At 44.1% G+C, this 14,946-nt stretch overlaps 1 protein-coding gene across 7 annotated transcripts in view; it reads left to right on the top strand.

Annotated features, from left to right (window-relative positions):
* The first annotated feature begins 747 nt into the window (after positions 1-747).
* REPS2 (RALBP1 associated Eps domain containing 2) overlaps positions 748-14,946 on the top strand; it is a 202,036-nt gene continuing 187,837 nt past the window's right edge. For 4 of the 7 annotated variants that reach the window (XM_023198942.2, XM_023198944.2, XM_023198939.2 and 1 more), the window contains exon 1: positions 803-1,209. In XM_023198942.2, the coding sequence (XP_023054710.1) occupies positions 934-1,209 (276 nt within the window). In that variant the 5' untranslated portion in view covers positions 803-933. Of the gene's footprint in view, positions 1,210-14,946 lie in introns of all 7 variants that reach the window. The other 3 variants (XM_023198938.2, XM_023198937.2, XM_023198943.2) reach the window with 2 other exon arrangements.

The following is a 14,946-nucleotide window of genomic DNA, read 5'->3' as shown; positions in this document are numbered from 1 at the left end:
GTGGAGAGTGAGGATCCTCTGTTACTGAGGTTTGTATTTTCAGGCCCTAGCATATAAATCTGCTACATACGAGATATTCAACTAGTTTTGAAGGAATGAAGGTGAACATGGCAGTTTCCTTTTATGTAAAAGCAGGGTTTGGGCCAAATGATCTGCAAAATGGGTCTTTTACTACTCTAGTACTTACGAGTAACCGATGTTATTCCTTATGAAGTCTCAACTCCTGGTTTGAGCCATGTCTGAAGAGGTGGCCTAACTCCAATACCCACTGAACAGTTTGGGGTCAGTGGGACCCTGTTTGTACAGACGTCTGTGTCTTCCAGCTCTTTAGGCCATAAGCACTACTGCTATGGAAGAAAGGAAACCTAATTTCCCATGCCTTGTCCCTTTTCTGGAAAGGGCATGGCGTGGTGTGGGCACCACACTTGCCCCAGCCTTCTGGCGAAAAACACCACGAACTTCCCCGCTCCCCGAAAAGAGCTTTTCTCCAGTTGGGTTTAGATGCGCCCTTCCCAACCAGGGCGGATGGCCAAAGACTCCGCTCCCTTGCAGGGTAGGCTTGGAAACGCACGGAGCCCGCCTTCCTGGGCAGCGGAGCAGGTGACGGGCGGAGGGCAGGCAGCGCGCTGGGTTAGTTACCTGGCGCTGGGCGGGGCAGGCGGGAGGCGGGGGCGGGGCCGGGGTGAGATCTCAGACTGTGATTGGGCCGCTCCGCGCCTGTCTCCATGTGCCGCGCAGCTGAGGCACAACATTCAAGCCCGGGGGCGGGGCCGGCGCCCGCCGGGAGGAAGCGGCCGCGCGGCAGCTGCGGGGCGTGGGGGTGGCGGCGGCGGCGGCGACGGCGGCGGCTGAGGCCAAGGAGCCGGTGGCTGTGGTGGACGCAGCGGCACCTCAGCTAGTGACAGGGCTCCGCCGCGCCCCCTTGCTGGTCCCATGGAGGCGGCAGCGGCGGCGGCGGCGGCGGCAGCGGCGGCGGCGGCGGCGGCGGGTGGGGGCTGTGGCTCCGGGCCGCCACCGCTGCTGCTGAGCGAGGGCGAGCAGCAGTGCTACTCCGAGCTCTTCGCGCGCTGTGCCGGCGCCGCGGGCGGGGGCGCCGGGTCTGGGCCTCCCGAGGCCGCCAGAGTCGCCCCCGGCACGGCCACTGCAGCCGCCGGCCCCGTGGCTGACCTGTTTCGGGCGTCGCAGCTGCCAGCCGAGACGCTGCACCAGGTGGGTCCCTCCGCCTCCTGTCCCTGAGGGTCTGTAGGGCAGTGTCTGCGGGGGCGGAGGTTGCGAGTGGGGCGACAGGGCTGCCCCCAGGGACCCGGAGGCCTCGGCCAGTTGTCAGAGACCTCTGCATCCGGGGATGGCGGCGACGCCCTTGTCCCCGGGGGACACCAGCCTCCTCCGCAGCTCAGCTCCTCGCCCAGTCAGTGCTGGGTGCGCGCTCCCCATCTTCCTTCCCTGAGACTGACACTCCCTCCCCTCCCCCGGCCATTTCTGGGGTTCTGCAGCCGCCCAGACCCAAAGTTTGTCCTGTTCTGGAAGTGGTGTTTGTTTTGGCTGCTGCCTGGTTTAACCTCTGCTCGCTGCTCCTGCCCCTCCCTCTCCTGAGTGGGCTGTCGGGGTGCCTTGCTGGGATTTGAACCTGAAGGGTGTGTGTGTCTGTAGGGTTCGAGGCCCAGGGCTGAATGTTGTCCTCTCTATGTAGTTGTGATATATACGTATCTACGATATGTAATTGCCCATAACGTATTTCTAAATATTAATATTAAATCGAAAACCTTAATGACAAGTTGCAGAACAGTGACATGGGACTGCAAGAGGACATTTGTCAAGTCAAAACCAAATTTCCCATTTGAGGCTAGAGGTGGACTTCAGAAGTCCACCATGGGAAACAGCTGTAGTTTCCCATCTATCATTACTTGGACTTGAAATAGAATTGAAAGGTAAGGGGTGTCATAGCTACTACCTTTTGGCTGTTCTATACTTGGAAAAGGACTAGGGGATGATACATACCAGGCGCTGTGTTTGTTTTGTGCTTTCCTTGGAGCTTGGAGAAAGACTGATTGATAAGCCTTTGTCTGTCATTTCATGTCACCGGCACTTCATGGTGATAAGATTGTTAATATCAGGTTCAAAACGTGAAATGAAGCTTTCCCTAAAAGCAATAGTATGAATGTTATTAACACCAATGGAATATTTAGAGTGGCGAGTGGTATTTTAAAATCTAGTTTCAAAGGAGAACTGAGGGTTTTATGGTTCACTTGCAATGTCATTGTGTTCATACGTATTTTTAAAGAAATCACTTAAGACTGCGTTTTATATTGCTAGAGTGTTTGTACTGCTCTATGTTTGTGAGCGTAACTTTAAACACTTTGTAATCTTTCACCCTTTTGAATTTGGGATTTCTGAAAATATAATTAGTATTCACAGAACTTAGCATGGCTGTTCGTCCCTAAAAAAGTCCTTGATATACAGACAGTTCTGCCATTGCTGATGAGTAGTTGAGCTGGATCAGGTAAAGAGAAAGTCAGTGTCTTAAAAGACAAACCATGACTATTACTTGAGGCCCTCAGAATACTCCCGAGCATAATACATTTATTCAATGCTGTAACTGCTTCCCAGCTGAAAGAGGAATAATTGACTGAGGCTATGCAGCAAGTAAGTGACAGCTGGGTACCTATTAAGGCTTATTTTGTTGTCAGCAATGCATCAGATAAGAGGAGGTGGGCATAATAAATCTGAATATGTTGGTTGATGCCTCCTTAGGAATTGGGAAGAAGGATTTCCTGATGTTAGAACCCATGCTTTCTTGAGGTACATATGGTTTTAAAAGGACCCAAGGCACAGTTCCTGTGCGTGAATGAGATTATATTTTTGATGTCCAGTTGAAATCTGCTTGCAAAAGACTGCTTCAGATACTGGCAAAAGGGGACATCCCTACAATATTGCTTGGAGTAAATCTCTCAGAGCTTGAAGCTCCCTTATTCAGCCTAGCAAAGCAAAACACATCATCCCCCTTCAATCCAACAAAATTACCATAACTTATTATTCTTGGTACAGGTGAAAATGAACATTGAAGGCATCCCGGACATGTAATCCTAAGAGAGTCAAACAAAGTCAGCAACCAGCAGACCCCTAATTTTCACCCATCACTTTGGTGGTGGTGGTGGTGGTGTGTGTATGCTCCATCCACTTTAATTTGTATTACCCTATCAGTGTATTAGCCATTCTTTAAAACAAACATAGATGTTTTTAACCTTTCCCTGTTAAACAGGAACCTGTAAGTTGAGATTTAAGTGCCCCGACAGGTATAACTGCTCAAATCTTGGAGGCACTAACCAGCCCTGGTATTTTCTATGGTAACAACCAGGTTTTCCTCTTAATAAGCATACAATTAAGATTACCATAATAATGTTCCAGGAAGAATGAGAATCTTGCAGTCTTACCACAAGTAAATGGTCTATAAAAATATTATTTATTTATTTATTTTTTGAGATGGAGTCTTGTTCTGTTGCCCAGGCTGGAGTGTGGTGGTGTGATCTCAGCTCACTGCAACCTCCGCCTCCCCTGTTCAAGCGATTCTTCTGCCTCAGCCTCCTGAGTAGCTGGGACTACAGGCGCATGCCACCATGCCCAGCTAATTTTTGCATTTTTGGTAGAGACAGCCTTTTGCCGTGTTGGCCAGGCTGGTCTCGAACTCCTGACTTTAGGTGATCCATCCACCTTGACCTCCCAAAGTGCTTGGATTACAGGCGTGAGCCATCGTGTCCGGCCTTAACATATTTTTTAATAGGCTATTTTTTTTTTCAGAGCAGTTTTAGGTTCACAGCAAAATTTAGCAGAGTACCCATATATCCCCTGTGCTGACACACCAGTAGCTTTCCCTACTCTCAACATCCCACACCAGAATAATAGAGTTTTTACAATCAATGAACCTACATTGACGCATCATTATTCCCCAAAGTCTATGTATTAGGGCTCACTCTTGATGTTGTACATTCTGTGTATAATGACATGGATCTACCATTGCAGTATCATACAGAATAGTTTCACTGCTCTAAAAATCTGTGCTCTATCGATTCATCCCTCCCTCTCCACTAACATGTGGCAATCACTGATTTTTTTTTTTTTACTGTCTCCATAGTTTTGCCTTTTTAAGAATGTCATATAGTTGGAGTCATACAGTATATAGACTTTTCACATTGGCTTCTTTCATGTAGTAATATGCACTTAAGATTCCTCCATGTCTTTATGGTTTGGTGGCTCATTTCTTTTGTTTTTTTTTTTTTTTTTTTTTGAGACGGAGTCTCGCTCTGTCACCCAGACTGGAGTGCTGTGGCCAGATCTCAGCTCACTGCAAGCTCCGCCTCCCGGGTTCACGCCATTCTCCTGCCTCAGCCTCCCGGGTAGCTGGGACTACAGGCGCCGCCACCTCGCCCGGCTAGTTTTTTGTATTTTTTAGTAGAGACGGGGTTTCACTGTGTTAGCCAGGATGGTCTCGATCTCCTGACCTTGTGATCCACCCGCCTCGGCCTCCCAAAGTGCTGGGATTACAGGCTTGTGCCACCACGCCCGGCCAGTGGCTCATTTCTTTATAGTGCTGAATAATATTCCATTGTCTGGATGTACTACAATTTCACCTACTGAAGGATATCTTGGTTGCTTCCAAGTCTGGGCAATTATGGATAGACCTGTTATAAACATCTGTATGTAGGCTTTTTTGTTACATGCAAGATATAAGCTTTTGACTCATTTGGGTAAATAGCAAGGGGGCATGATTGCTAGATTGTATGGTAAGAGTATATTTAGTTTTATAAGAAACTGCCAAACTGCCTTCCAAAGTGGTTGTACCATTTTGCATTCCCATCAGCAATGAATTGGTCTCTTTACAGAGTATTTATTTTCCTTTGCTGACTTATTTTAACAGCAGGATTCTAGCACTAGGTGGAAAACATATATGAGTTTCTGATGTATGTCAGGTACTATCCTAGGTGCTGAGGTTATAATAGTGAATCCAACATAATCTCTGTCTTCATGGAGTTTATGTTCCCATGCAAATGTTTTTACACTTCAGAGTTTTTATTTGGTTGAGCAAAGACTTGAAATATAACATCCAAAAATAAAATGTCAGCCTGGTGCTGTGGCACATGCCTGTAGTCCCAGTGCTTTGGGAGGCCAAGGATGGGAGGATTGCTTGAGGCCAGGACTTTGAGATCATCCTGGGTAACATAGTGAGACCCTGTCTCTACACAAAATAAAATAGCCGGGCATGGTAGCATGCGCTTGTAGTCCTAGCTACTCTGGAGGCTGAGGCAGGAGAATTGCTTGAGTCTGGGAGTTCAAGGTTATAGTGAGCTATGATCGCACCATTGCTCTCCAGCCTAGGCAACAGAGCAAAACCCTGTATCAAAATAAAGTAAAATAAGCCTGTCATACCCAAACCAAATACGTTGTCAAACCGAGACCTGATTCTCACCACACACTATGCCTTCTAGTAAAATGCTGGCCTTTGAATACCAACAAAATACTTCATAACCTGGGAAACCAACTACTCTAACATTTGTTGCTCTGTCTTGAAATACTAAACAAAACCATTACCTGTTCATAGACATATTTTCTTTTTCTAATTTAAAAGTGTTCCATTCTGCCATATTCCACCTAGTGGAATTCTAATCCTGCTCTTAAAATAAGTCAGCACAGGGAAATAAATACTCTATAAAGAGACCAAAAGACCTTTTAAAATAGACTATGGCCAGGCCCAGTGGCTCACACCTGTAAATCTCAGCACTTTGGGAGTCTGAGGCTGGAGGATTGCTTTAGCCCAGGAGTTCAATACTAGGCTGGGCAAGATGGCAAAACCCCATCTACACACACACACACCCTCTACCTACCTCTCTCTGGGGCATGCCTGTAGTCCCAGCTATTCTGGAGGCTGAGGTGGAAGGATCCCTTGAGCCCAGGAGTCTGAGGCTGCAATGAGCCATTATGACACCACAGCACCCCAGCCTGGGTGAGAGAGTCAGACCCTGTCTCATTAAATAAATAAATAAATAAATAAATAAAATATCTACCTTAAAGCAGCAATTTTTGTATTTGATGTAATGAATTAACAGACCACTTTATGATATCTATCTTTTAGGATAGTGTCAGTCTCTTGGAATGCTGTGTATATTCGAAGTCATCATTAAAATTGGTTTTCATTTAAAATATTTTTAACATATACACATCTTATTGGAGTTTTCTTTTAAAATTCAAAAATGAGAACATTATTTTTTCAAAGCCAAGTAACAGAAGAATATATAAAAAAGTCAATTTTGTGCATATCTTTTTACATTTCTTTCCATGCTCATGTAAAACATACATGACTTATGTAATTGTACACGTATGCTCCAGATCTCATCTGTATTAATTTTTTTATTATACTTTAGTTCTGGGATACACTTGGAGAATGTGCAGTTTTGTTACATAGGTATACATGTGCCATGGTGATTGCTGCACCCATCAACCCATCATCTACATTAGGTATTTCTCCTAATGCTATCCCTCCCCTAGCCCTGCACCCCCCAATAGGCCCTAGTGTGTGATGTTCCCCTCCCTGTGTCCATGTGTTCTCATTGTTCAACTTCCACTTATGAGGGAGAACATGCGGTGTTTGGTTTTCTGTTCCTGTGTTAGTTTGCTGAGAATGATGGTTTCCAGCTTCATCCATGTTGGTTTTCATTTTTATGGTAGTTAATTCTTGGACATTAAGAGGAATAATTATAAAACACTGTTGCTTCCATATCAAGGGAAATCACTGAATGGTTAAAAAAAAAACCCAATAAGTGTTGTCTGATTGTTTAAGCAGCTTTGATTGAGGTAAATAAGTAAAACAAAGCTGTGAGAAGTAGGAAATATTTAAAAAATCTGTGCGCATGCCCTCACCTTTGGGGAGGAGTCTTCTGAAGGCTGTCTTCTGATTTTTTGAAGCAATTGTTTAATCATTAAAGAAAATTATAGGTAAAAGACAAATTCTTGTGAACTTTCGCTCATTGCTAGATTATTAGCTAGAACTAGTTTTAAAAAATGTAAATGAAACAACTTTATATTTTTACATCTTTAGATCGTATAATTTTATAACTATACTTTAGGGAAATAGAGGCCAGCATATTAAAACAGTAACTAGGGGCTGGGTACGGTGGCTCATGCCTGTAATTCTAGCACTTTGGGAGGCCGAGGTGGGCGGATCAACTGAAGTCAGGAGTTTGAAACCAGCCTGGCCAACATAGCGAAACCCCATCTCTATTAAAAATACAAAAATTAGTTGGGTGTGGTGGCGCATGACTGTAATCCCAGCTACCCAGGAGGCTGAGGCAGGAGAATTGCTTGAACCAGAGAGGTGAAGGTTGCAGTGAGCTGAGATCACGCCATTGCACTACTGCCTGGGGGACAAGAGTGAAACTCCATCTCAAAAACAAACAAACAGACCGAAACAAACACACACGTAACTAGGATTAACTATATGCTGTTTTAGGTCGACTGTTACTTTTTTCCAAAAGAGAATGAATGCCAGCAGATGTAGGAAGTACCAGAGCTAAACCATTGCCAGGTTAAAAGGAGTACCTCCGCATAACAGTTAGTTGTTGACTCTTTTGTAATAAAATATTTCAAGCATGTAAAACTAGAGAGTTACCCAAGACATAACTGTGTATCCACCACTCCGTATAAGTAAAACAGCCCAGCTAGAGTGAAAGCTTCCTATGTCCCCTTCTCTGGTCCCATTCCCCTCCCTCCGTACCCTGGAGGTTACCAGAGTCCTGAACTTGGTGTGCATGATTTGAAGATTTCTTTCTACTTTTATTGTATGTATATGTGAATATATATATTTGTGTATATATAAATCACTAAAAAATATATTATTTTGGATGTCTTTTTAACTTAAGGAATATTGTATTCTGTGTAACCTTCTGCAGCTTGCTTTTCCTCCCATTGTTATGTTTTTGGAATTCATCTTGTTGACACATGTAACTTCAGTTCATTTATGTTTCCTTTTAAAAAATCTTTACTACTTACGTTTACAATGACTTATTGTTACAGTGCAGTAGAGACCCTTATGCCGAAGGGAAGTAGGTGGCATTTTTCCTTATTTATATAGAATGTCACATGACCGGGGGACTGTTCGAAACGTGTATGAAAATTAAGAACACCTTCATAGATAACAGAGTGCACACTTATATTCTTGATTGTGCTAGGGGATGTTTGAGCTAATTAATTGACTTTCATGGGCTTTCCTTTTTCTTATCTTTTTTTTCTTTTTCTTTTTTTTTGAGACAGGGTCTTGCTCTGTCACCCAGACTGGAATGCAGCAATCTGATCATGACTCACTGTAGCCTCAACCTCCTGGGCTCAAGCAGTCTTCCTGCCTCAGGTCCCGAGTAGCTGGGAATACAGGTGTGCAGCACCAAGCCTGGCTAATTTTCTTTTTAAAAATGTGTTGTGGAGATGGTGTCTCATTATATTGCCCAGCCTGGTGTCAAACTCTTGGGCTCAAGTGATCTCCTGCCTCAGCCTCCCAGAGTGTTGAGGTTACAGGTGTGAGCCACCACACCCTGCCATTTTTCATCTTTTTAAAAATGGAACGTCTTAAATAAGCAAGTAGATAGAATAATGCATTAAACCCTGCTGCACTTGCCACTTAGGCTCAACAGCTATCAATGCATGGTTAATTCCATTCCATCTACATTTCTATCTCTGTTTCCTCTCCCTTTTGTTATCCTGAAGCAAGTCTCAAATATCATATGGTTCACAGGGCTTATCTTTAAGGAAGGAACCAGGGTGGGAAGAAGGAAATGGAAACATGCAGGGCTTTTAGGTTGGCCAGAAAAGGTACCTGTGGCCTATGGTCAAATGGCAAGACTGATAATGGTTCAATCCTGTCAAGCCTTTGGCTGTCATGGAGATAGACATGCTTGAGAACTGATTTAGAATAGTTGGGAAACCTGTAGGGAGATTGAAAAAGTAACCAACTGAAGACCAGGAATACAAGATGGATTTGAACATCGTTCTAGTTTCACACCCCTAAGTAGGGGCTGTCTATTTTAAGGGTGTAGATAATTGGTTTTGAGGAAATCTTGGGTTGTTTTGCTAATTATTTATAACTTTTTTTTTTTTTGAGACAGAGTCTTACTTTGTTGCCCAGGCTGGAGTACAGTGGCACAAGCTCGGCTCACTGCAACCTCCGCCTCCCAGATTCAAGCAATTCTCCCTGCTTCAGCCTCCCGAGTAGCTAGGACTACAGGCGCCCACTACCATGCCTGGATAATTTTTATATTTTTTAGTAGAGACAGGGTTTCGCTATGTTGGCTAGGCTGGTCTTAAACTCCTGACCTCAGGTGATCCGCCCACCGTGGCCTCCCAAAGTGCTGGGATTACAGGTGTCAGCCACCGCACCTGGCCTATTTATAACTTTAAAAAGAGGGTTTCGTTCCTTTCCAGGGTTTTTCAAACTTTCTATTTGTTTCGTATAGGCAAGTTTCTCATGTTTTGTATTTATGGCATTCTATTATTCATACTTATCTATTGGTGGGCAACTAATCAACCTGGGGTGCTCAGGACTGAAGGGTTTCCTGGGGCATGGAACTTCAGTCTTCAGACAGTCCTAGGCAAAATGGGATGGTCACCCCCTCTCTTGGTTGCTGCATTCGTTATCTATTGCTCTATAATGAATAACCACAAACTTAGCAGCTTAAAGCAGCACACAGTTATTATCTCCCAGTTTTTGTGGCTCGGGAGTCTGGACATGGCTCAGCTGGGTCCTCAGCTCAGAGTTTCATAAAGCCACAATCAAGGTGTCTGGAGCTTGGAGACCTCTGTGGAGGTCCAACACTTGGTTGCAGAATTCAGTTCCTTGTGATTTTAGAACTGAGGCGCTCAACTTCGAGGCCTCCTGCAGTTCCCTCCACATGGCTTTCTCCATAGTCAATTCACAACATGGCTGTTGGCTTCTTCAAGGCCAGCAGGAGAGTGTGTCTCTCTCCAGTCAGCTCAGACAAGTGGCATCCCATCACCTTTGTCATAGTCCATTAGTTAGAAGCAAGTCACAGGTTCTGTCTGCTCTCAAGGGGAGGGGATTATACAAAAGAACAGATACCAGGAGGTGAGAATTTTGCGGGGGACACCTTGGGATCTTTTCACCACACTTGCTTTCCAGGATTTGTCTGAAGTAGAAAATTATTCTGTTGAGCCTTTTTGTGGCCAGAATATACATATGTTTTGCTCAGCCACTAATTTAGAATTCCTTTATCCTTTTAAGAAACATTTTCATGCATAATTCATCCTAAGTAGAACTGGCAAATATGTAACTTCTTAGGTATTTTCAATTTTAGTCTTTAGGCAATTGTTTTTCCTCTTAACTAGTAGGAGGCAGGGAAAAAAAAAAGTGGAAAAGCAGATGCGAATGCCCTGCCTGGCTACTCCTGCATGCAGTGCTCTAAAGCAGGCCTTCTCAGCCTGGGTCAGTTCAGGGGTCTGTGAATTTAGATGTGGAAAAGAACTACATCTTTTTTTTTTTTTTTTTTTAACTAACTGCCCTTCCCCCAACTGAGATTGAGCACTTCCTTCTATTATGCATGTGAGCAAAAAACCACAGCAGTTTTTTTTTTTTTTGAGACAGGGTCTTGCTCTGTCACCCAGGCTGTAGTGCAATTTCACAATCTTGGTTCACTGCAGCCTCTGCCTCCTGGGCCCAAATGATCCTCCCATCTCAGCCTCCCAAGTAGCTGGGACTACAGGTGCATGCCACCACACCCAGCTAATTTTTGTATTTTTTGTAGAAATGGGGTTTTGCCATGTTGCCTAGGCAACAGGGTTCACTGTTTTCGGTCAAATGACAGCAGTGCTGCTGGCAAGTCCATGGTCAGGAGTGAGAGTCCCTCAGGCTGCTGTAGTCCCTCCTCCTCCAGTCTGTCCTGCAGGAAGCTCAGAGTGAATGGATGCTCAGCTGTTTCCTCTGAGACCTCATCAGGGACAGTTCCTACAGTCCGGGCTCTGAGCTCTGCTCCTGACCATTTTATCTGGCCCTCTCAGATGTGCTTCACTGCAAAGGAGGAAGGACAAGCCCCTCTGGGGCCAGTGCCAGCTGCTTGTTTGGCCTGTTTTATTTACTACTGCTATCTCTACTTCAGAGACTTGGACTAGAACATAGACCTGAAGAAAAAAGCCATTTTAACAGACTTGAGAAACTCGGCCATCCTCATAATATCATTCAAAACCAGGAGAGGCCATTATTAACACTAGGCTAGTAGGAAATGTTCGCTTTGACTGATTTCATTTGTAACACTTTGCCACTGGTTTACAAGAAAAATACTTTGGTTCAGTCTCCTGGAGGTAGGTAATTAAATGTTTCACCTGTGTTAATTTTCCAACTAATTAAAGTGAATCCCATAAATGCCAGCAATTAAGAATTGTTGTTTTTGGCCAAGTGCATGTCTCACGCCTGTAATTACAGCACTTTGGGAGGCTGAGGTAGCCCAATCACTTGAGGCCATGAGTTTGAGGCCAACCTGGGTAAAATAGGGAGACCTTGTCTCTGCAAAAAATACAAAAATTAGCCGGGCTTGGTGGCATGTGCTTGTAGTCCCGGCTACTTGGTAGGCCGAGGCAGGAGAATTGCTTGAATCTGGGAGGTAGAGGTTGCAGTGAGCCAAGATTGTGCCACTGTACTCCAGCCTAGGCGACAGAGGCGAGATTCTGTCTCAAAAAAAAAAAAAAAAAAAAGGTTGTTTCTTAAGTGCAGACCTTCTGAGATGTGTAGTGCTTGCCGCACCATGCCTTCAAAAGAACATATTTAATACAGTAATCTCTTTGTGTCTTCCTTACTTCAGAGTCAGCCTTGTGAAAAACAGATGATGATACAGCAACAGTTTTTTTGCCCTTGGAGGTGTTTGGTGTGCTCTGCTTTTTGAGTTTTTTTTTTTTTTGGCTTTCTTTAAAATTATTTTAAAATGTTTTAACTCCTCTCCTTTGCGTACTCTCTGGTACCCTTATAGTCCCAATACTGAGTAAAGCATGTAAAATTTAGCATGTGGATGTTCAAGTCTCTTTTATTCTTTGTTCTAGATCAAGATGTTTTAGTCTCAGCATGACTGACACTCTGGGGCTGTATCATTCTTTGTTGTGGAGGACTGTCCTGTGCATTGTAGGTTGTCAAGTGACATTCCTGGTCTCTACCCACAAGATGCCAGTAGCTATTCTTGTGATTGTGACAACAAAAAATGTTTCCAGACATTGTCAGATGTCTCCTGGGGGAACAATTTAGTTCTACATATATGATGATAACAACCATGGTAGCAACCGACATTTATTCACTGAATACCATGTATTTGGTTTTATCATATACTTTGTAAAATGTTTGTCATTTAATTCTCACAACTAAACCATAAGATAGTTATTGTATCATCCCCATTTTGAAGAAAGCAAAAGCTGAGGCACTGAGGTTCACTTACTTGCCCAAGGTCACATAGATAAAAGTGACTTCCTGAAATACTTTTCATAATATATATGGGTTGAATCTCAGTCTTAATTGAGGAGACAGACTGAAAAAGGATGTAAAAACGGGAGTTTCCTGATGATATCTCAGTTGAGAGGCTATTGCTTTCATAGCGATTCTGTGTAAATGCTGGAATTCTTGCTTAAACGAGGTGATTCCATGGGCATGTGTCTGAGTAAAGGACTTGGATCATTTCTAAGAAGCTTCTGTGGCGTGGTGAAGCAGAACATAGACAGTCTAGCGTCAAAGATAACTGATCAAACTTTGAAACCAAGGAAGCCATCGGAAATTGGGATAAGGCTGTGTATCACTCAGGGGCCCACAGGAAATGGCATGCTCAAAGGGTTTTGGCGAAAACAGGAATGTTGAGGCATGAAGGGACTAGCAGCAGGAAGCTATTGCCATCCCTAGACCTAGAGGGGCAAAGGGAGGGAATCTCGTTGCTGGAGCTGTGAAAAGTACTCCCTCTACAGGAACAATAGTCATGAAAGAATATAGCCTTTGCTAGAACTATGGCCAGAGAGGGGCTAATGGGATGAGGGGATGGGGGAGAAGTAACCAATTTCTGTTTCCTGCCCTCTGATTTGCTGCAATGCCTTTCATTGTTCTGGCCCAACTAGAAGCCAGAGGCAACAGAGCCTGGGTGTTGAAGCTTATCGAGGTTAGCCTCTTGGGTTGAGTGGATGAAAAGGCCTGAGAGTGGTTCTAGGGGGCAAATAGAGCAACAGCCAGCACAGGCTATGAGCAGGAGTGCGAAACACTACTACCCTGGATCCTAGGGAGGATGGGCCATGGCCAGTGATAGGAGCAATGGAAGTCTTTTTGTGCCAGAAAGAGCCTGGGGATACAGACCTCCATGAAGGAGAAGAGAGGGTTGAATAGGAGTGACTGGTTAATCTGAGATTCTTCCTATTTCTCCAAGGAAGCCTTGAGGAATGTGGGGTTGTCTGTTTGCATTTGGATATGGAAATATGTGTGTGTGTATACTTTTATTTATTTTGAGACAGGATCTTGTTCTGTCACCCAGGCTGGAGCACAGTGGCACCATCACAGCTCACTGCAGCCTCTACCTCCTGGGCTTAAGTGGTCCTCCCACCCAGGCCCCCCCAGGTAGCTGGGACCACAGGCATGTACCACCATGCTCGGCTGGTTTTTAATTTTTTTGTAGAGACAGGGTCTCACTATATTCCCCTGGTTGGCCTCACTCCTGGGCTCAAGGGATCCTCCCACTTTGGCCTCCAGAAGTGCTAGGAATACAGATGTGAGCCACTACACCCAGCCTGTATGTATGCTTTTTGGTCAGAGTGAGGCTTTCCACGAGTTGGAGTGTTTGTCCTTATTCATGACACTGGAAAACATACAACAATGGAGTGACCCTCTTATAGATTCTGCTAGGAATAGCTGCATATGGTGGGAAAGGTTGCTATGGGAATGGAGATAAATTCAAGGCAGTAGAGAGTGTTTTATAATGTTTGGGGGTATGGCTAAGCATTAGTTTTGCTTTTTCTTTCCCAATAGGATACGATTTCTGTAGCAATTCTTCCTTACCCAAAAATAGCTATATGTGCTCCTGAAAAGTAAAAGCCTGGGACCAGATGGCTTCATGGCTGAATTCTACAAAACATTTAAAGAAGAGATAATACTAATCTTTCTTAAACTCTTCCAAAAAACAGAATTAGAGAGAATACTTCCAAACTCATTTTTTGAGGCCAGCATCACCCTGATTTCAAAGCCAGACAAAAGATACCAAGATACCATAAGAGGAGAAAACCACAGGTCAGTATGTCTGATGAACATATATGCAAAAATCCTAAATAAAATACTAGTAGACCAAATTTAACAACACCTCACAAAGATTATACACCATAACCAAAGTGGCACTTATCCCTGAGATGCAAGATTGGTTTAATGTATATAAAACAATCACTGTAATACGCCACATTACCAAAATAAGAGATAAAAAACAAGCCAGGTGTGGTGGCTCACACCTATAATCCCAACACTTTGAGAAGCTGAGGTGGGAGGATTGCTTGAGGCCAGGAGTTCAAGACCAGCCTGGGCAACATAGTGAGATACTGTCTCTACAAAAAATTTTAAAAAATGAGGTGGGTATAGTGACATGTACCTGTAGTCTCTGCTACTTGGGAGGCTGAGGCAGGAGGATCACTGGAGCCGAGGAGTTTGAGGCTGCAGTGAGCACTGATTGTGCCACTGCACTCCAGGCTTGTCAGCACAGCGAGACCCTGTCTCTAAAGAAAAAAAAAAAAAAAGAGAACAACCCATGATCATTTCAATACATGTAGAAATAGCATTTGACAAAGTTCAACAGCCTTTTGTGTTAAACATTTTCGACAAAATAGGTTTAAAAGGGAATTTCCTCAACACATTAAAGACCATTTATGTAGAGTCCACAGCTAATATCATAATCAGTGGGG

Source organism: Piliocolobus tephrosceles, chromosome Y (assembly GCF_002776525.5).
Source record: "Piliocolobus tephrosceles isolate RC106 chromosome Y, ASM277652v3, whole genome shotgun sequence".
Taxonomy (NCBI): Eukaryota; Metazoa; Chordata; class Mammalia; order Primates; family Cercopithecidae; genus Piliocolobus; species Piliocolobus tephrosceles.
The sequence above is the reverse complement of the archived record's forward strand: the minus strand, read 5'-3'. Positions and strand labels throughout refer to the sequence as shown.